The sequence below is a fragment of the Poecilia mexicana genome, unplaced genomic scaffold (genome assembly GCF_051168715.1).
Source record: "Poecilia mexicana isolate PSO_F unplaced genomic scaffold, ASM5116871v1 scaffold_22, whole genome shotgun sequence".
Classification (NCBI taxonomy): domain Eukaryota; kingdom Metazoa; phylum Chordata; class Actinopteri; order Cyprinodontiformes; family Poeciliidae; genus Poecilia; species Poecilia mexicana.
This window is the reverse complement of record NW_028263391.1, coordinates 8,798,058-8,819,440: the sequence shown is the minus strand read 5'-3', so window position 1 is coordinate 8,819,440 and position 21,383 is coordinate 8,798,058. Positions and strand designations below refer to the sequence as shown.

Sequence of the window (21,383 nt, the reverse complement as noted above, 5' to 3'; positions counted from 1 at the left end):
TCTTGTTTTCTGTGTACTTTTATATTTCCTTCCAGCGTCCAGTTAATTCCTCCCATTACTGCATGTTCCCTCATTTTCGCAATTCTGTCGTGTTTTCTCTTCATAAGAGCTTTTTTCTCCATTCCCATTTTCTATATCTGCGTTGCCCCCAAAGGCCTTCTGTCAGGGACATTACGAGTTGAAAGGATGAGACGGTAATGGGTTGTTGTACAGTTCAGAGGAGGATTAAACCATCCAGCACAAAGGATTCTTAAGAAGAATGCAGGTGGACAAAACACTGCGTTGGCTGCGTCTGCGTTTGACCCGTCCATGTTTTCATCCATCGCCAGGATTTATCTAAAGGTTTCATTGCCTCCGTCTTTCTTCCCTTCAGCCTTTTTGAAGTTTAACCGTTTGTCGCCAATCATCACACTTTCCTGTGCCTGCTGAAAATATCCCAGTGTAATCTCTGTTGCAAATCTTAATTGTAGCTGATGCAATGGCAAGCAATTTGTTTTGGCTGGATTTAATCGCAAAACATACCTAAAGTATTGATGATACCTGCAGTGGACCGTTTTGCCTTATAAAAACTTGGTTTGTTTTTGACCCTTATCATTTTTCTGGCTTTTTTTTTTATTTTTTTTTTAATGGAGACAATGACGACTTTTGATGATGCAAGGTAGGGAAGCCGTCTGTCCAGCTGCTGACTGATAGACTGATGGAGATGGAGGTTTTGGCAGCGCATATTAGATCTGAACCTCAACCTTTTTCTAATGTTCAACCCGTGGCTGACGGGTGGATTATTTAAAGTACCGTATTTTCCGCACTATAAGGCGCACCGGATTATAAGGCGCACCTTCAATGAATGGCCTATTTTAAAACTTTTTTCATATATAAGGCGCACCGCATTATAAGGCGCATAGAATAGACGCTGCAGGAGAGGCTGGAGTTACATTATGCATCCACTAGATGGATTGCACTAATGGGAATGTCAACAAAACAGTCCGACTCCGGTCTTCCGACTGGGCCGGGGCGTGGCTCCGTTCGCGCACAGCATGTTGGTGGAGAACGTGGTGCTAAATGACCTGCAGACGACCTGATTCTAGGCGGTCGGTAGGCACATAGGTCAGTCAAACTTTAATAGATTACAAACCAGCGTTCTGACAACTATCCAAGCATGCACCGCACGCTTCTTCTTCTACAGGCAAAAATGAAGTCGATGGCTGCTCACCATAGTTGCTAGAGCTGTTGTGGCTCAATATTGGTCCATATATAAGACGCACCGGATTATAAGGCGCACTGTCGGCTTTTGAGGAAATTGAAGGTTTTTAAGTGCGCCTTATAGTGCGGAAAATACGGTAATTTAAAAAAAGCGCCATGCACACCCACAAGTGAGAGACTTGTTGTTGTGTTTTTGTTTGTGATCAACTTCATTGCAATGCCTCCAAGAGGATTATTTTATTTTATTTTTTTTCCATATCAAAGCAGATTTACTGCTTAACCACCAGTTATTCTAAAGCCAGTTTTATTTGATTTTGTACATGAAAAACTAAGAGTCAAGTCAATAGCTGTCTGATTTGTATCCCTGCAAAAAGTAATTATAACATCACCATATAAATTCATGAAGTTTTACATTTCGAAGATGATTTCTAAATGCCACCTGGCGTTGTTGACTGTCGATGTTTAAGATCCGAGTCCAAAGCATAATTTATGGATTCAGAAGAAAATACCGTCTGCAAGAACTGCAGAGGCACCTCGGCTCATTTAAGCTCTGATATATATATAAAAAGAATGGCAGGACAATTTCATTTTATTGTATATTTTTGCACTGATGATGACATACTTGTGAAATATAGATTAATTTTGAGAAAACAAAATGCGATAGGCAAACTCATTACAGCCAGAAACGTTGCAGAACAAAACAGATGTTGCTACGACCGCACTTTGGCTCTGGACCAAGGTTGCAGTTGGCTACATTAACTGTGTGCTGGCAAATTGACTGAGTTGGGCTGTGACATTAGTAGCTCTATGTATTAATTGTTTTGACACGCTGCCTTTTAGCCTAATGCAATCGACACAAACAGGTCACGGCTCCTGACAGACCAGATGATGCATCCATTTTCTTTATGCGTCTATATTTCCAACTCAAACTCTAATCTGTTTGTGTTGGGTAAGTTTTTGGTTTAGGGATCCGGTTCAGCTTTGTGTGCAAGAATTAACACTACATTATCAGCCTGAGAAAGCAGTACTCCAGCTTTCTGTAGTACAGCTGTTAAAAAGCTCATCTCATTTTTCTCTTGCTGCTTTTTCTTTCATTCAGCTTCTCGTCGCCTCTTGAATATCCCTCCTTCGTCATTCCTCTCACCCTGCCACATCCTCTTATTCACACTCCCCTCATGTGACCCATCTTCTTTGTGCGTACATCACTCGTCTTTCTCTTCCACTGCTTTTTCTCGCCTTTTCCCTGGAAAAACTGATTGCATCGATAAATATCCCCTTCCCAGCTCATATCCACGTTTTTTCTTGACGTACAGATTCTCTCCTATATTCCTTCAATCCGTTCAGCTAGATGGCATGAAATATTTCTCTCTGTCTGTTCTTGGTTTTAAAGGCCTAGATGTAAAGTTGTGTGGGGGGTCGAGGGGTTTAAAACCAAGATGGTGGCTTAAAATGAGTAACAATTGCTTACGATGGAGATTTGTAGAGATTTGCAATTCTCAGGGCTTGAAAGAAACAGGCAATAGCTATTCAGACTTCTAGCAACTACAACTAGCTCTGTGGGACAATTTTCTTAGTATTGGTCAGAAATCTAAATAACACTGGTTTAGATGGAGAACATATTTGTTTAGGTAGAATATAGCACACCCGTGCTTATCTAAAGTATCTGCTAAGAAGTTTCATGTAAAGCCGACTGTCTTCTATGTTCTCTATCGGCCACAGTTGGCTTAAGAAATGTTTTGGAAATGTGTTTTATTTGCTTCGTCTGGCAACTCATTGTCATTTCTCGTCTGCGTGGTTTCCCAGGTTTGTGACAATCTACCACGGTCCCAGCCACACCTACAAAGTCCAACGGCTGATTGAGTCCAGCAGCTACAGCTTCAGAATACAGGCCCTCAGCGACGCCGGGGAGGGTCCTTTCTCCGACACGTATACTTTCTGCACCACCAAGTCTCTACCCCCCGCCATCAAGGGTAAGCTTCTCTCAATCTTCCAATCAAAAGAAGCTACTTGTGTTTCAGCGTCAAATGAAAAAATACCAATAGTTGATAGACGGCACAGTTCATCCATCTGCCAGGCTGCCACTGATTTGTTTTGGAGATTTCAAAATAAAAAAAAATTCACGTCATGAGCATCACAACTCATGATATTATATCATGCAATGATGAACAGTCACTCCCCTCAGCATGTCGAATGCTTGAAGTGGATAAAAGTACTTGGAGCATTCAGAATAAAACGGAGACGATAACTTTAACATTGAATATGATCAACCTGCGCTGGTGTACATTACCATTTATTTAATATTTTTTTTAAAAAGACTTTATTAGTTAGTTTTGTTAAAAAAAAGACAAACGGCAGCAGTGTGGATGATTGGAATAATTTGATTTAGTTCTTGTGTTTGTCTTCAAAATAGTCAGAGTGTATGGCCAGACATATCGGCCATGACTTGATCTGAGGTGGCATGAGTAATATAATGATACTCTTGTTATCACAAAAGTGTACAAAACTTTGTGTTGTTCACAAAGCACTAGACATTATCAGAGTTTTCACTGCAGTGTGTTAAATGATGATTTTCCCAGAGGAAAAAATTACTTTTTGTGTTTTGAAGTTTGCTTTAAGAGAACTCGAAGCCGTTTTATTTATTGTAATTTTGTTTTGCGTTTTTTTGCAGAGTGAGAACTTTAACAGGTATTTTTCCAATTTTCTAAAAACCCTTCACTTTTCCTGTTCCGACAGCCCCCAGGATTCACCAGCTGGAGGGGAACGTATGCGAGGTGACATGGGAGACTGTCCCACCAATGAGAGGAGACCCTGTGAGCTACGTCCTCCAGATGCTGGCGGGGCGCGAGTCTGAATACAAACAGGTTCGTCTCTTTCCCCCACACAAAGACACGCGTGCAGCTTAAAGGGCGGAGCTGGGAGCCGCCGTCTCTCTCCGGTCCAGAGCTTCTCTTTGATTGCTTGATTCTTTCTTACTCCTCCGCAATTGCATAGGGAAAATATTTCTAATCTTCAGTGTTTTTTTTTTTGTTTTTTTTAATTTGGTCTTCCTCGGATGGGAAGGGACACGTTCAGCTGCAAAATTGCACGTGAATAAATAAAACGCACGCGCGCCTTGATAGAAATTTACATATAGGAAGAGAAAGGGGAAAAATATGAATGCTGACACTTTTTATGTTCACTCACTTCCCCTGAATGATGGTATTTGCTAAGAGATACTGCAGGAATTTCAATGACTTGTGGCAGCTGAAAAAGATTTCGAGTTCCCGTTGAAAAGTGACAGCTGTAAAGATGAGCAGAGAAACGGACATTAATATTCCCCCTTGTGTCATCTTCTGTAATTGGATTAGCGAATGGTTGGAGGGAGACGGCCGAGTCTTTCAGACTGTGGATACGAGCACAACTGGTCTCTGTTTATTTAATTGTGCGAAGAAATCGGACGCATACTGATGGGTTTTTTTTATTTTTCCTCACCTGAACGTTTATCCTCCTTGCTGAAGCGTTCGTCTCGGTCGAGCGTTTTACCGTTTAGCGTTTCAGCCACAAACTTTCATGCATTGGGATTTTATATAGCAAAGTAATGCGTTAATTGTGAGGTCGAGGTAGTAGGATACAATGTTTTCAACATGTTTTACGAACCTCCTTGCCTTTTTGTGTAGCACATGTCTGTTTTCAGTCAACTTGTGCAACCATCTTTTGCTGCGGTTCTGACCCGCGTACTCTTTTGGGTCAACTTTGTGCATCGAGAGACTAACATTTTTAGCTCAAGTCTTGGAAAAAAAATGAGGTCTTTGTCATTCTAACACCTAATGCAAACTGTCCCATTGTAGCTCTATTTCATTTCATTTGGCAAAGTTTCATTGAATGTTCATTAAAAGTTTCGACTCTGCATTATTCAGGAAATAATGAACCTTTTAATGCAACATTTAATTAAAACTTGCATGAAAAGTCAATAAAAAAAACTGTCAGCTTTGCGTTAAGTGTCATTATTCACCGAATAACACTTCATGACGGTCGTAAGCGTTCACGAAAACTCCTTGATCTTTCTGACAGGTGTTATGTCATGCTTTATGCACACCCCTTCAACTAAAGCGTCGCCAAAGATTTTTAATTGAAGCATATTCGGAAACCTGCCCACTTCACTACAGCCGATGTCGATTCATATTCTCTTGTTTTCCCCACAGATTTTTAAGGGAGACGAAGGTTCGTTCCAAGTTTCCAGTCTTCAGGCAAACACAGACTATCGTTTCCGCGTCGGCGCCTGCCGCCAGTGCCGGGACTCGCACCAGGAGCTGTGCGGGCCGCTGAGCCCCTCCTCCCTGTTCACACTGCGCCGCCAGGAGTCGGCGTCGTCGGGAGACCACGGCGCTTTGGAAACGGGCAAGGGGGCGGGCCTGATCTCGAGCGACGAGCGCTTCGCGGCGCTGATCGTGTGCATGTTCGCTGGCCTGTCCATCCTCATCGCCTGCCTGCTACAGTACTTCTTCATGAAGTGAGGGAATTTTTTTTTTTTAACTATAGGATAGAAAGCGAAATCAAAAGAGTAAATCACAGAAATGAACTTTTTACAAATGTCTATGAAAGAACAGAATGAAATCAAAAACACTTGATGTACTTTTAAGGCTATGTATGTCGATTTTTTTTTTTTTTTTTTTTTTTTTTAAACAATTTTTTTTGTAGTCAAAGTATTGATTCAGGCTTCTCTATTTTTCCTCTCCCTTTACCCGGTTCAGTGTCATTTTTTTTTTCCTACACCGCTGTCGCCTTTGTCTCTTTTGTTAAGGATTTCTGTTGAGGGAAGCTTCATCTTGGCTGTACCTCAGTTGGGAAAGAAAACTGATAATCAAGCCTTAAAATAAGTGTGAGCGAAACGCTTCCTCCTCATACTGACTTGCATGTTTTTTTTTTTTTTTTTTTTTTTTTTTTCCATTTTATATGTCTACATATTCAGTAGAAAACATATATATTTCTCTGCCGTCATTGCCTTACTTTTTGTTCGCTGCTGCGTTCTGTATTCATTCAGCCATATTCAAATGTAGGCCTTTAAAGCTTTTAGCTTTTCCTACTTATTCACTTTGTTCCTTCTGTCGGTCAGGACAAAACAATCGCCTGACCAAAACACAAACACTTTGCACATGCGAACCTCTGTACATAATCATGCACGCGTACGAAACTACACATTTACAAGGACAATGAGGAAAAAAAAAATTTGTTTCAGTTTTTAAGACAGTCGTATCTGCTCAGCTTTTGCCACTCGCACATTCAGCTACCAAAGTGATGCAATCCGTTTGTGGTGTAAGATGCTGCTATCCTGTGATTTCATAGTATCCGAGAGAAAAGAATGGAAAAACGTGTATTTTAGCGTGAAAAATGATGGCAAAGTAAGGTTGAAACGTAAAAGGGGGACGGGGGGACGGAGTGAACTAGGTGCTCAAAAGTAGAAGCTCTGAGGTCAGTTTTAGCAATTTGCGCTAAAAGGGATAGTTCAGAATGTTTAAAGTTGGGTTCTGTTAAAATTTTTAGGCAGTTCGTGTTTTCCTTACAGCAGACGAGTGTCTTGGCGTTTTCTATGTAGCATGAATCCAGATTAGTTGGTATCCGAGGCAGAAGCTAATGACTAGTCTAAGAGGGGCCGAGACTGAAGCGTACCTCTGCCGTTTTCAAAGCAACTCCGGTCTGGAAAACCTAAAAGAGATTTATTCGAATGCTTTTCAAATGGCTCAAATGAAACAAGACGATATATCCTTTTGAAAAGCTAAGAATCCAGTTTCTTTGTTTTGACAAACTGAAGTCCTGACACGCTGCACGCTGTGTTTTAAGGAATCTTTGACCAGAGCAAAATAGTTTGTTCAGGAAGATGATCAACAGCGCACTGCCTCCAAACTTATTTTCCTCTGCAAAATTCATTGCATCTGTGTAAAGTTTATCTCAAGTTTAAAGGTTAATGGCTCATGTTCCCATCAAACACATGAGTTTTTGTTTTTTGACCGGAGTCGTTTTAAGACGTAGAAATTCACTCCAGTCTATCCTTTGTTGGGCTAGCTGTTAGCAGCCGCTTCCGGGACCACCTAACGCCGAGTTCATGCTAAATCTACGTGCCGAGAGACTTTAAGTAAGGTATTAACTGCTTCTAATCTTTGGACAGGACCTCAGCATTCCTTTAAATACCACTCTTAGGTCAGAATCTGGACCTTACGTCGGGCATTTGTCGACTCCAGGAAAACGGGCTGGGATCGCAATCGCCTGTTGCTTTTCTTAGGAAGGAGTTGGCCCAGCACATGTTTGATCCTTTGTAAGACCCTAGGGGGGGTTCTGCCTTCTCAGATGTTATAACTTCAACCTCTCTATCTGGGGGTGCTAGCAGCCTGTCGGCGCCCTTCTCTACAATCCGCAATCTGGGAAAAGCCATTAGAAGTTAGCTTGCGCTTTGGTCTCCAGACATTTAGCACAAACGCTGAAGCTGTTCCTCCTCGTAGCGTGTTCTGTGAATCAACACATTTAAAGACTCTTCCCCTCTCCTGAATATTTGTACTTAATCTCCCTTTTTTTCTTTTTTTTTTCCTTTGACTCTCGCCTGCTTTCGATCCATCCCGTCTCTCTGCTTCCTCACATCTCTTACTCTTTCTCTATTAAAAGGTGCTTTATTGACATGTAATCAGAGCGGTAGCAAGTCTGCGATCTCTTCTCAGTCGGACATGACCTCTGAGGACTTGAACTAATCTTCACTAACCAAACAAAGCCTTGGACAGGACACAGCTCAACAGAACAGGGCATTGTGACATACGAAACAACCCCCCCTCCCCCCCTGACCTCCGTGTCCCGCCTCATGTCTGCTCCTCCCAGCAAATCTTTTACATCAAAGCCAAGGTACAAACCGTGTTTTATCTTCTGTAGTCCAAAGAAGTCACCCCCGATCTGCATTACTAATGTGAGACATGCCTACTTCAGCTGGGTTGGGGCTTGGTGGCGAGACCGGACGGGAGGCAGAGGTTTTGATTTAGCTCCAAGTGGCAGCCTGTGACGTACCTCAGGGATAAGGCCTTACAGAGGGGGAGATCTAATCCCGTCGTCCCCATAGCTGTCGTCACCATCATCATATTGACCATCCTTTTTTCCCCGCCTTCCTCCTTCTTCTTCCCTCTTGACGCTGCATCTCGCCCTCTGTCCTCGCTGTGCCTTGCTTCGTATGTGTCGGTAAGCAAAGCGTTTTACTAGCTCAGAAAAAAAAAAAGAAACAAAAAGAAAAAAAAATCTTTGCCAAAGTTGATGGGGAAAGTCAAGGTAGTCCTTTTCTAGGTTTTATTTATACTATATATTTGCATACAGTACTTTACATGCCAATTACAGTGCAATCTTCATTTATTTATTGTTTAAAGATTAAGAGACAAGTGTAGTTATATACTAATTTTTTTTCTTGTAGCATGTTTTTTTTTTTTTTTTTAAATGGATGTATGTTAGATTGTATGATTAAGGCCAGCATTCCTTATCTCAGTAACCCTTTAAGTATTTCTCTTGCTCATCAGTTCATGCATTACCGTTTCAGACATGTAACCAAATGCCGATGGGTTTTTGTAACGCTTAGACACATGTAGCAAGTCAAACCTTGGTGTCACTTCAAGTTCCTTCGTATGGGGATGAATATTTCTGCCTTTGGCTTTTTTTTTTTTTTTTTCCTGTTCTGAATAGTGTTATATTGAAGCTTCTGATATCTTATTTTACAGTTTTTAATGCCAAAGTGCAGTCTTTTTTTTTTTTTTTTTAACGATCTCTAGATATTGCAGCCGTCTTGAGGTTTCTGTGATGTTCTTCTGTAACAGCACATCATTACAACTATTATTATTGTTAGTATTGCTCTCTCAAATGGAACAAAACATTAACTTGATCTGTGATTACGCTTTTTTTAAATGTGTTTTTTATTGTGTTTTATAAAGCAAAATTGTGCCATTTAAAAAAGAAAAAAATGTCAAGACCCCGTACTTTGTAGAATTTTTTAAAACTAAGTTCACATTTAAATTAAAAGAAAACAAACAAACAATCATGACGATTTCAGGCAGATGACGATGGGTGCTGGTTATTTCGCCCGTTCGCCGTTTCGTACCTTTTGCATGTTTGGTTGTTTTCGACTCCACGTTTTCTGTGTGAACTGGTGCCACTGAACGCACCGTCGTATCACTTGTCAACCTACAATTTAAAGGAACTTCCTAGACTCTACTGATGGTCTTGTGGAAGGAAATTTAAGCTTATAACTTCAATAAACAACATCTTCACATGAGGAAGACCTTTAACTATTTTCCATTTGATCTTGTCTTGTTTTCTAGCAGTCAGTTGGCCACAACCCGAGTCGCGTTCCAGTTTTAACAAATGGGAATAGAGTTGACACTAAAATCTTAGATACTTGCAGTGGCTCTCGAAAGTGTACTGTTAGGATTCCTGGGGTTTGTACTTTATCAATTGTTTTTATGTATAATGTGAAATGTATCCCATGTGATTCATCCGAAGAATGTAAGGGGCTAAAAACTACGTATAAAGGTTGAATAACGAGGTTTTCTTGGAATAATACAATTCCGTGTCTGTCGGCAAAGACACGGATCTGGACTTAATTTTCTTGCCTTAGATGTGTGCTTGGAATCACGAATCACTGCGATGAGGATACCGAGACTCCCCTTCGTCGTCGGTACACACCTGAGAGTAGAGCCAAGTTGTCTTAAAAGCTGGTCACAATTTCAACCTACCTTGATGAAAATCTCAGCTGAAGGAAAGTAACAGTCGCCACCGTTTTTCACTGTAGTTAAGTGCACGTTCTTCCGCAGGTTTACGTGGAGAGCTTAGATGCAACTGGAACTTTTCATTGGAAGAAAATAATTTTGTCTTGTGACTCTACTCGGTCGCCAAGAGACGTTTGTCAGAGGTTGATCTCAATTAGTCCTCCGGCTTCATCCACTGGTGGTGCTGGTTTCCTGGGATCCGCACTGGCCAACTGAGTATTTTATTTCTTGTCTCTTCAATAGTTTTGGAGAAAGAACAGGCTTTTATAAAGTTGCTACTGTCTTACACTTTTGCTGCTGAAACTTTCTTAATGGTGCTAGATAAATCTTTGTCCCCTTCTTCTAAACTATACCCACGTACAATCGGGTCATTCTGATCTTTTATAAACCCTCTTCAAACCATAGCCTTTGCTAAAGAGATGCTAATGAGCAAATAATGCACTATAATCGAAAGCAGGTGTGAATTACGTAACCAGTTTGTGGCACCATTTATACCCAGTCGAATAGTACAAGATATAGATTACAAACCTGTGGATGTGTACACATTTAAGAGCCACTGTAATAAAAACGTTTAATTTGTCAAACTGAAGCATTTTTATAATCCCTTTTCTCTGTAATTTACGACAGACGCGACGACAACAAAACACAGGCAGATTTGCAGCAGCTTAATTAAACGGGTGCATAAAATGGTAAAAATGGTTTCAGAACAGAGACATGAATTGGCCAAAGGGGCGAATTGCCCCGTGGCCTGATGTCAACAAAAATAGTTTGATAATTCCTTATCAGGTTAGTTGTTGCTGGTGTATCGGTAGAGTTTTCTTCTTCTTTTGTTTTCGTTTTCTTTTTTTTAATCCAGTGTTTTGCTAAGAGATAATATACAGAGATATCTATAGAGTTATAGAGTAAAAATGGTAAACGCATTATGACTAACAAGAGTTGAAGCACTTTTTTTATGACGAGCATTCGACGTGACGAGGTTACGAGTGGGAGGCAACGGATCCTTTGCTCTATTTTGAGAAAACACACAAAAAAAAAACACTACTGCCAACGTTTACTGTTGCGTTCATTTGGCATTATCCTCCTGTTGGCATCACTGTGACATTACTGGAGCATGGCACTGCGCTCCCAGCAGAATGCAATCCACAGCACCGAGGAGAAAGTACACTTCATACGGGGTACCGTGCCTTTGCCAGATATGCTCATTGTGTGTCTGCCTAGACTGTTGCATATTAATTGACTGGTTTTCTTGTCTTTATTAACCCCCCTTTAGTTTCCCTCTTTGAGCCTTAAAACCCCGGTGCAAGAGCAGAGGAGTCCTTCTGTCGCCAGCAGGCCAGTTATCTTAGTATTGAACAATCTGATACGTTTTGTATATCCCTTTATGGGCTTTATTATTCTTTTTTTTTTTTTTTTTTGGTTTGTTTTCCAAATGCTGTTTAGCTTTTAAGAGACCCACTCGTCCCACAATTCCCCTCTCCGCCCCCCTGCCAGTCCTGCACATTTTGTGGCTATGTCCACAAAAAGAGACAACGTTTTAGCCCAGCAACCCCACGTCTGTGCCTTCTGATCAGTTTTTATCTTTTTACTTTCTTTTTTTTTAATGTACATTTTACAGTAAGTGGAGGTTTGTTTTTTGGTTTTTTTTTGACTGAGAGATTTGGCAATTTGACAGAGACTCACAGGTATTTAACTATTTTCTGAAGCGAATACAAATAAAAGACAAAAAAAGATATTTTTACCTCACAATTTTAGAGCAAACATTCCAATGTTGTCATGGTCTACGATTTGACACAGAAAAAAAAGCATAAAAAAAGAAGTTCATGCATTTTTGTTATATTGTAAATGTTAGACAATTTCATATGCATTATATAAAAAAAAAAAGAAACTGCCATATCAATTTTAATGTATAGATTTTTGCAAATACTACCCTATGTATGTAAGACTTAACTGTATCGGTAGCGTATATATAATATATTTATGCCCAATAAATGTTTTAATTTTTTCTGACTTGCATTGCATTTGTTTTTGTTTCTTGTTGTTACTTATTCCAACTCTTACACACCATGTAATTAAATGTAGCTTCTGGTGCCTTGGAAAAAATATCCATACTCCCCTTTCCTGTGATTTGCCACATTGAGACCACTAACAGCAATTGTAGCATAAAAGTGTGTTTTATTATGATTGCATTCAATCCGATCACATAATTGACAGGAGTGTGACTTGACGTTTACAACAAGCCACGTCGGAGTACAGAAGCACACCACGGTTCTTATTTTATTTTTCAAAAAGGAACTTGCTGTACCTCCTGAGGCATTCGGTCCTGACGTGGTCCATCCTGCGTTTCTGCACAAACACTGACGGAGATGCTTCTGCTCGGCCTGAGCCAGCCTGACGGTGGAGGAGTTTCAACACCTGGTCTGGAGGGAAATGCATTTTAGCGCCTCTAAGCAGGTGTGAGTGTGATTGCACTCGGTGTGTTGTTCCACAGCTGCAGCTGAATTGCCGATCTTCGTTTGCGCGCCGGCGCTCATCAGTCTCTAAAACGCAACGTTCCGGAAGGCGGTGATGCCGACGACGGAAACCCTGACTCGATTCACCCCGTCTGCCTTTTCTCTGTCAAGTCATTACCCTTGCTTCAGAGCTTCAGAAATCCACAACTCTGGTGGGAGAATCTGTCGACAGGACTTCACGGATCTGGGTGAAATGAAAGTTTTGGGAGGAAAGCTATTGAAATGCCTTCTAGGGTGCACAGCAACCATGTGGAAGGTGTTCTGTTTAGATGAGACCGAAGTAGATTATTTTTTTTTTATTTTTACTTTAATTAATCCTATGAAACACTCTGAACACTTTCCACACCAGTAATGGACTAAGGCGTTCTGGACAGATTCTCCCTTTTGTTTTTGTGCACCTGGTTGACCTCATGGCTGAATGAGGGACGCTTTAATCCTTTGTTGATGTCCGCCACTCTGGGGTCTTTAAGGGTATGTGAAGTAACAGACTGGTGTTAGTCCCTTTGGTCACTAAGGCATAATGCCTGCTAAGACGACAGACCTCACGCTGCCGTGTCGCTGGTTAGCATCATACGACGAGGTAAAACGGGGGCAAATGGAGGAATCATTAAAAAAAAAAAAATCCCTAAATCTCACCGCTGGGAACAAAAATGCTGCCAAGTTTCTCCATTTATCTGTAAGCACAGATATGGAACATAAAAGAAATCAGTCTTGTCTTCCTTATTTTTAATTTACCACATTTTCTTTTAATACACAGATACATTAACCAGCAGATAACTGCCGCAATTTTTTTTTTCTCAAAATCCAAAACGAAATAAAACTTTTTCTTTTAATCATTATACATTTAGTACATTAATAAATATATCGTCCTGCTGACAGTATATACAGTTGGAAAAAAATTCATTTAGCAGAAATGCATTCTTCACTGCCAAGAGGCCACATATTAAATCCAGGTGATTTTTTTTTTAGCTGCTGCACAGAACCAAGATGTCCAAAGCGTCAAATTACGAGCCAAAGCAGGGATAACGTCATGGCGTACAGGTTGTTCATTGATCCCAAGGATGACGCAATACATGGCACACGGCTCTCAATTAATCCACACTTCTTACTTTTAATATTCACTTTCAAAAGCAGCAGGGACAGAAACCATGGCTGCTGAACACAGTTGTGATAAATGACAAGAGTACAGCACATTTAGAAAGCGACTCTTCTATTTTTTACCAGTTCAAATGCTTTAAATTGCCATTTATTAACAAATGTACACAGATGTAAAATATGAAACGGAAGATGATTTGTGATGCAGCGAGCATAGTCTGGAGGGAAAACGGGCAAAACTTGGTTTGCGCTCACTTTTTAAAGTAGAAAATTTTACTCAAAAACTAACCCTGAAGAAGTGGCGAGAAGGCAAAACCTTAGCGTGTCGTGGGGGGAAAAAAAGCTGAAACAAACCTTAAAAGGAAAAAAACAAGAAAAAGGTAAAACAAAATGTATACTGTTTTTGTTTATTAGTGCATCGCTCATAAACCAAAATGAACTGCAAGAAGAATGTAGATCACACATCTGCATTCAGCTGGCAGCACATTTAGATGGCAAGCAAGAAAAAGTAAAATCTGCAACACGCTACAAGTGTCCAAAATACAGAGCGAGCTTAACTGTTGGAAATGAGAACGTTGATTTATACAGCAAAATCGAGCTGTTTGTGTTTTTTGCAGTGCAGTGAAACGTATGACTAATCCATTTAGAACAGTATGTTCGGAATGATTATTTTCATAACCTAGTGAAAACAAGAAACATGTGCCTCATCAGATTCTCTCTCTCTTTTTTTTTAACCTCAGATGACCAATCTAAGGTCGAAAGAAGCCCTGGCAATGGCCGGAGTCTGATATTTACGTCAAATCTAGGCGAGGGGCCAATTTGTACACAGATTAAAAAGGGAAAGTTATTCCACGATCTTTCTGTTTTTGCTGATAACCAATTAGAAACAATTATTCCCAATATAGCAATCCTACTATAGAATATACGTAGTTTTCTTGTGAGCAACAAAAAAAAAAACGTTTTAGTCTATTTCAGCCAGCTGAGCAGCAGAAGGAAGGGCAGCAACGTGTTACTATACATACAGAGAACATTACACACACCAGAAAAAGTGCTGGTGAGATTAAAAGCCTGAGCCTTTTAAAAACTAGATTTGAGTGTGGACAGACTCGGGAGGTCTCGGAGGAATTTGAAATCAGCCATCACACTGTGTGGAAATCAGTCCACAGGCTGAGTCTAAGTAATAGTGAAGCCCTGAAACACGGTGATGACCCGAAACACACGAGTAAATCCACCAAGAACCGTCAAGAACCCCAGGCACAGTGGAAGCCCAGATCTTGATCTTATTAAGACTTTCAATCCTCAAAAACATTTCAGAGCTAAAAGCGAGAAATGGGACAAACTTTCCTCAGGCTGATGTCAGATGGACACAAGAAGTTCACAGCCAATACTGTTCGTGTATATTTTGCTCAGTTTGCAAAGTAAAAAAAAATTGTTACCTGGGTGCAAATAAATCACTTTTTTTCCCCCAACAGAAACATTAGAGAACAATTCCTAATAAACTCAAATTTGTCTTCCATTACACATTAGAGACAATTTGTAATGTTTCTAATTTGTAATATGAACATACACTGTGTTAAAACTTTATAGGATTTGATTTGTGATATTTTACCGCCAAGAAAAATCCACTGAGTGGGAAACGATTAGTGCCTGGCTACAAAATGGAGGAAGGGGTGAAATGACAATGAGTGGGTAGAAAATGAGGAAACAAATTGGCAAAGGGGCGACCTGACCCCCGGAGCCCTAATCAGCCCATCCCAATAAAAAACAAAAAAACAAAGCTTTCAATACAAAAAAAGGTAAAGTACAATTAAAGCACTGCTGTTCAGGCACTAAAACACCAGAACACCTTTTTTATGCCAGGGACCGTGACCCCTGTTTGCAGCATCAGCGCAAGCATGGAGTGGAAATTCAACATGCAGGTCTTTGGAAACATGGAGAACACCGAGTCTACCTCACTAACAGCCTGCTACACAGCTACACACACACGCTTGCACACGATCTGCACCTCTGCCCCGCTCTGAAGAAGGAGTACAGAGAAATGCGACGAGTTTTAAAATTCTACAGTGCTTCCCTTTGTCATCCAGAATACGGTATAAGGCATTTGTAGATGTGTGTGATATTTAGGTTTATATATACAAAATGCTCCTTCTTTTTTTTTTTTTTTTTAAATCCCATTTTTCAGGCCAAGAAGCATTTCCAGACGGTGTGAAGGTTGTTTACGCTCCACTTTCAAATGTTACGGCACTTGCTGAAAGAATCTGACACGTCGCGGAACCAGCTTTCGCGAGAATTCAGTTTTAAGCATCTTCGCCTTTTGCGGTTCATGCTCTTGTTCATCAAAAGGCGAGTCTTTGGAGATTGTCCGCTCTCTGACAGGAAATGATGGCTTCCGGGTTGACTCCTCGACACGGTTGGGTTCAAAAGCTCACGGTGGATTCTGTCCAGCCGTTTGAGCCGTCGCCCTTCAAGGTGCTGGCTGTGCGGCAGCGGGACGGCTGGCCGTCGGTCAGGCCGAACAGGCGCGCCGCCGCACCCCGGTACTTCCACGACATGGTGTTGTAGAGGATCGGATTTACCGCCGCGCTCAGATAGAAGAGCACGACCGACAGCAGGCTGCAGTACTCGGACAGCACGGACAGCAGCGGAGAGGGCGCGTCCAGGGAGCGGAACTGCAGGTAGCGGCCCACGTGGAAGGGCAGCCAGCACAGAACGAAGGCCAACACGACCACCACTTGGAGAGAGAGAGAGAGAGAGAGAGAGAGAGAAGATCAAATGCTGTCCAGATTCTAAAAAGCTGAACTGAATCAAAGGCTTCAAATAAAAAAAATTGATTCAGGATCCATGACCAGACGCTACGCATGACCATGTTTTCATCTAACTATACATCTCATCTGTGTGAGGGGGTGGGGGGGACGACGCTCGGTCCTCATTAACTGGAAAGGCGAACAAGCATTAGAAAATTGTTGAGGGAAAAATGTTTGCATCTATTTTCAGAGCCTGTGCAGCCCCACAGAACAAGCTGTCCTGAGCTGTGACTCATTTCAGCCACATCTAGACCCACAACTCCAATCAGGTTTCTTTTTAATTTAGTTCAAAACGTACTTTCCCCCCCCCTATCAGCCATCTATGTAACCCGTTTTGAAAGTTTTGATAGAGATAGTCAAAAGAGGGCTTTTGACTAAAACTGAGAGCAAAAGCAACAGATCTCTTAATTAACTAATTGAAATTACATTTATTTCAGCCATTTAACTGAAAAAAAAAAAAAAACTTTAAAGACTCACACAGAGCAAAATATGGTGATTTTGTATTTCTATATTAATTTTGGTGCATAGACATTAACCCCCCCTCCCCCCCCTCAAAAAAAAAAAAAAAAAAAAAAACTCGATTTGTATGAACGTTAGGATCAGCTTGTGGCTCCGTTAAGGAAGCCCAGGCTTCTGTTCTTTTGCATAGTTTGGTTTTCTCATTTTCCTCTCAACATCCTCCAAGGTTTCTCTGCAGGATTTACATCAGAGAGTTTCCTGGCACAGTGATGCCGTGGTCACCAAGAAGGTATTGGCACCTTTTACCAGTGTGGGAAGGTGTCGAATCATTTTCTCAAATTTGGTTTCTTAAGATAATTTGAATTTTACATAACACTGATAAAAACAAAAAACGGTTTTCTAACACAGAACTACTACTAAACTACTAAAATGTAGGTGCATGTAGCGCACAGTTTATGTATCACTGGCTGAAGGGCTACTCTGCTGGTGTTTTTCCACTGTGTTTCATCTAATCCACAAACAGAAGACACGACTCTACAAATCATTACTGATGACCCTTTTTTTCCAGTAGCGTTGCTACACGGCAACTCATCTCGACTCTACTCTGCTCAGTTTGGGTGGTTTTCCATCACAGTTTTAGCAGGAGGGGTCGTCATATACGACTGCAGCTAAAGTGCAGAATGGACAAAAAAGTGTGAGCGTGTCTCTTCGGTGCTTGTTTTCCTTCACCAGCTCCCTTTAAGTTTGAGAAATTATTTCAAGTTGTATTGTTGAATGGACAGGATCTGTCTATCTCCTGCAGCCGTATTGTTATTTGTTGTTTCTGGCCACCACTTTGGCCGACTGCAGCTGTTGGCTCCAGAGACCCATAAGTAGACCAAGCTGCTGTGTGTTGGGTCCTGAAGCTTTGACCCAAACAGCAGTTGATTCCTTCTCAATACCAAACTCATAAATTAGCTTTGATTCACAACATTCTCCATCACTGCTGCTTGATCTCCTTTATCCACCACTCAACGTTTCAGTAGCTGCTAGAAACCCTAACCCTTACCCGACCATAAAACTGTCACGTTGTGTTTTTACCGGCAAAGCCAAATGCGGGGAGGTGGCAGGCAAAACGAAGAGGAAAATCTGTATTTATTTAACTCTCGAGCTCAGCATTGAACAAAGTATATTAACACTACAAAAGGAGCTACGACGAAAAGGAAACGAGTCACAATAACTGTACACGAATAAACAAAAGAATCAACTAATGTCAAACTGAAACTGTGTTTTCTATTCGTCCTACTTCATCAGAATAAACAGAAATAAACACTTGAAACATACAGTGAGCTACATAATATGAGCTTCACTTACTTTCCATTGAATTAGTGGAATTAATAAACTTTTCAGAGCTAATCAAAGTTTCGAAGAAGAATACTATTTTTTTTTTTTTGGAGTGGGATCTTGTTCTGCCCCCAGCTCATGCTGTCCTGGGTGGTGAGCCATATTGCCAATATAGACAACAGGCCATTTATTTTATTTTTGATTTAGTTTAATTTCTCTTTACACCTGTAAGTCAGAACAGTGAATGTAACTACATTTCGAAACTTACCCAGCATCTTGATGGTCTGCCTGTTGCTCTTGTCTCTGTGAGCAACGCGGGAGCTCATGTTCGTCTCCCTGTGCCTCTGCCACAGGCGACGGCCGATGAGGCTGTACAGCACCGTCAGACAGAACACCGGCATGAAGAAAAACACCGAGCTCAGCCACACCATGGCCCCCATCAGGCCTGACTCTACGGCGTAGTGCGTCATCCTGCACTCCCGAGTGTCCCCAACGTCCAAAAGCGAGCCAGTCGCATTAATCCGGGACGTGAGGTTTAGTGGTTCCACGCTGTCCCTCTCCACTCCAACCATGACGAACACTGGCCCTGCGCTGAACATTGACACCGTCCACAGGACGCAGATCAGCGCGCGCACTCGCCTTTTGGTGACCAGAGCCTTGGCGCGCAGCGGGAAACAGATGGCTAGGTAGCGCTCCACCGACAGCGCCGTGATGTTCAGGATGGTGGAGTACGTGCAAGACTCGGACACGAACTGGAAGAGTTTGCAGAGCGCGTCTCCGAGGCGCCAGGGCCGGTACCGCCACATGCGGTAGAGGTCCAGCGGCATGCACAGGAAAATGAGCAGGTCAGACACAGCCATGCTGCACAGGTAGAGGTTGGTGGTGGTACGCATATCCCTGTACTTGCTCACCACCAGGATGGTCATGACGTTACCGGCCACTCCGACCAGGAACAGCAGCGAGCAGGCGACGGTGATGAACGCGAGGAGAGGGATTGAGTAGTAGTTGAGCGGAGGCGCGGGCTGGTCGGCGCTGCTCGTGGTGTTGTAGGTCTCCTCCCAGCTGCAGTTACGCGGGAGGCACTCCGAGTCATTGGGCCAGGAGGGCATGCTGCAGCGCGGTTATTCACAGGACCAGGCCTCCCTGCGTTCTCTAAAGTCCCCCTGGGAGTTGGAGTCCTCATGCCCCTTAGAGGCGCTCTCCCCGGCGTTCATCACGGAGAACGGCAGACGCGCGTAAAACCAAAAACCTGACGCGCGCGCGCGCGCTGCGTAAAAGTCTGTCGGAAGGTTAAAGAAATCGCAGTTATAGGATGAAACATTTATTTGAAGTCGTTTTTCTTGTCAAATATATGGATGAGATTAGATTCGTGGAACGCATCTGATTCTGAAGACAAATTCTTAAGTGACTTGTTACTTATGTCAATCAGGAGTCATTAAAAACACACAAGCTCCTTATTTTGTTTTAGACCACAATTGAAATTAAAACAGAAGGCGCGTTCTTCTCAGCAAGAAGTAAAATCAAACACTGCATTGATTTTTGCTCCTTCAGTCGCACTTACAGCTACAACTTCTCCTGTTCTGCGGCGAGAGCCGACATCAACCTAGAGTCTTTCATGCGTAAAAGGCGGCATGAACAGTTCACGTCATCGGGCGCTATCCAAAACAGGGAATCGTTTTACGACTTCCATCGGGAGCAGGTGACGGTGAGTCAGACTCCGGGTCCCATGATGCGGAGGCAGCAGCGAGGAGGAGGAGGAGGAGTGACCATCCTGGGAGGACACAGATTCAGAGTCACCCAAACACGAATGGACAAAATACGACCACCGTGAAAACAAATTCCACCCGACGAAGAAAGCACAGTTTTATAAAGCTGACAAAAATCACAACGGGGCGACGCGTTTTCAACATCTTCGGAGGGGGAAAAAAAAAATGAATTTAGGAATATATGACCGATGAAAGGATTTCAAACAGATTAAAGGAAAAAGAAAAGAGATCCAGCTCCACTCCTAGTTGTGATGCTTTGGATGTTGATGTGATGAATGCCTTGTGCGTGGATCCAGATTCCCAGTGCGCAAAAAAAAAAAAAAACATGAGGTGAAGAGGTGCTGGTAGGGGGGAGGTGAACGGGGGCGCACTGTGGCTGCAGCGACACCACCTACTGGAGATGTCAGGGCAGTGATGGCTGGACGTGCTTCCGATTCGGTGGAACTTTGCTCACAGTGTTGCCTTTCAAAGTCCACAGCAGAGGAGAAAGAAGCAAAACAAAAAAGTACCTTGCAAAATGATTTAATTTCATCACATTTTAGACTTTTTGCACAGTCCTCTGTGCAAAAATAGCAGTTAGCAGTTGGACTGGATGAAGATGATGTATATTGTCATCTTATTAGCATATGTTGTTGTTGTTGCCAAAAGTGATTTTTTTCTTTTCTTCTTTTGCCTAAGACATCTTCTGGAAAGAAAAATGTGTTGTTGTTTTTGTTGTTGTTGTTTTTACCAAAGTTACACATTATCAGTTTAGGAAGGTGACAATATCGAACCTGCTTTAAACTCATCCACAACTTCCTCCCTCATTTGTCAGCTGGATCTTTTGGTCTTCATGATGCCGTTTCAATGACGTTCTGCGGCCTTCACAGAAAAGCTGCATTTCTACTTAGATTGACAGGTTGCTTTTTTTTTTTCTTTTCTTTTTTTTATTGCTCTGACTTCATTAGATTTTATCAGAAAGATTTTTATTTGTAATCATTTGTCTATGTCACAATTATCCAGTGCGGTGATGGTTTATCACTACTTAATTGTTAGTGATCATCTACAACGAATTCTGAAATGTAGGTTCCACATGCAGAGGAAATGTATTCATCAATGGCATACTTTTTTTTAATTTTTTTATCCAGCTTCCAATGAACAAAAGTATTACATTGAAGTAATTTGGTTATTTGGAATAATCAATACATGACAGAATTACTATTTGATGAGACATCCAGCACTTGTCATTCAGCTTAAACTCAGCGTTATAATTGCAATCACAAGTAGCCTAACTGAATCACATTATAACGAGGCTGTAGCTCCGATTTAATTGAAGGCTTGAATTAGCTTCCAGCAGAATGAAAACAAACATGTTTATTATATGTACATCAGCTCTGTTGGAGCTGATTATCCAACATTATTCAGCACATTAAAAAAAAATAAAAAATTTCCAAGTACATGTTTCACCCAACCCTTCCATTGGTA

The 21,383-nt window shown here is 41.7% G+C and overlaps 2 protein-coding genes across 2 annotated transcripts in view; one reads left to right on the top strand and one right to left on the bottom strand.

Moving 5' to 3' along the window:
* The window catches only part of fndc3ba (fibronectin type III domain containing 3Ba), a 102,656-nt gene extending 90,687 nt beyond the window's left edge, over positions 1 to 11,969 (top strand). Inside the window, exons 25-27 of the mRNA XM_088002383.1 lie at positions 3,004 to 3,170; positions 3,934 to 4,061; positions 5,382 to 11,969. Coding sequence (XP_087858509.1) covers positions 3,004 to 3,170; positions 3,934 to 4,061; positions 5,382 to 5,693 — 607 coding nt within the window. The 3' untranslated portion in view covers positions 5,694 to 11,969. The remainder of the gene's footprint in view (positions 1 to 3,003; positions 3,171 to 3,933; positions 4,062 to 5,381) is intronic.
* Positions 11,970 to 15,713: 3,744 nt separating this feature from the next.
* ghsra (growth hormone secretagogue receptor a) lies at positions 15,714 to 20,024 on the bottom strand. The gene is made up of 2 exons (XM_014978544.2): positions 18,422 to 20,024; positions 15,714 to 16,298 (listed from the first exon to the last, which is right to left on the bottom strand). The coding sequence occupies exons 1-2, from the start codon at positions 19,260 to 19,262 to the stop codon at positions 15,985 to 15,987; spliced, it is 1,155 nt and encodes a 384-aa protein (XP_014834030.2). The 5' UTR covers positions 19,263 to 20,024; the 3' UTR covers positions 15,714 to 15,984.
* Positions 20,025 to 21,383: the final 1,359 nt, after the last annotated feature.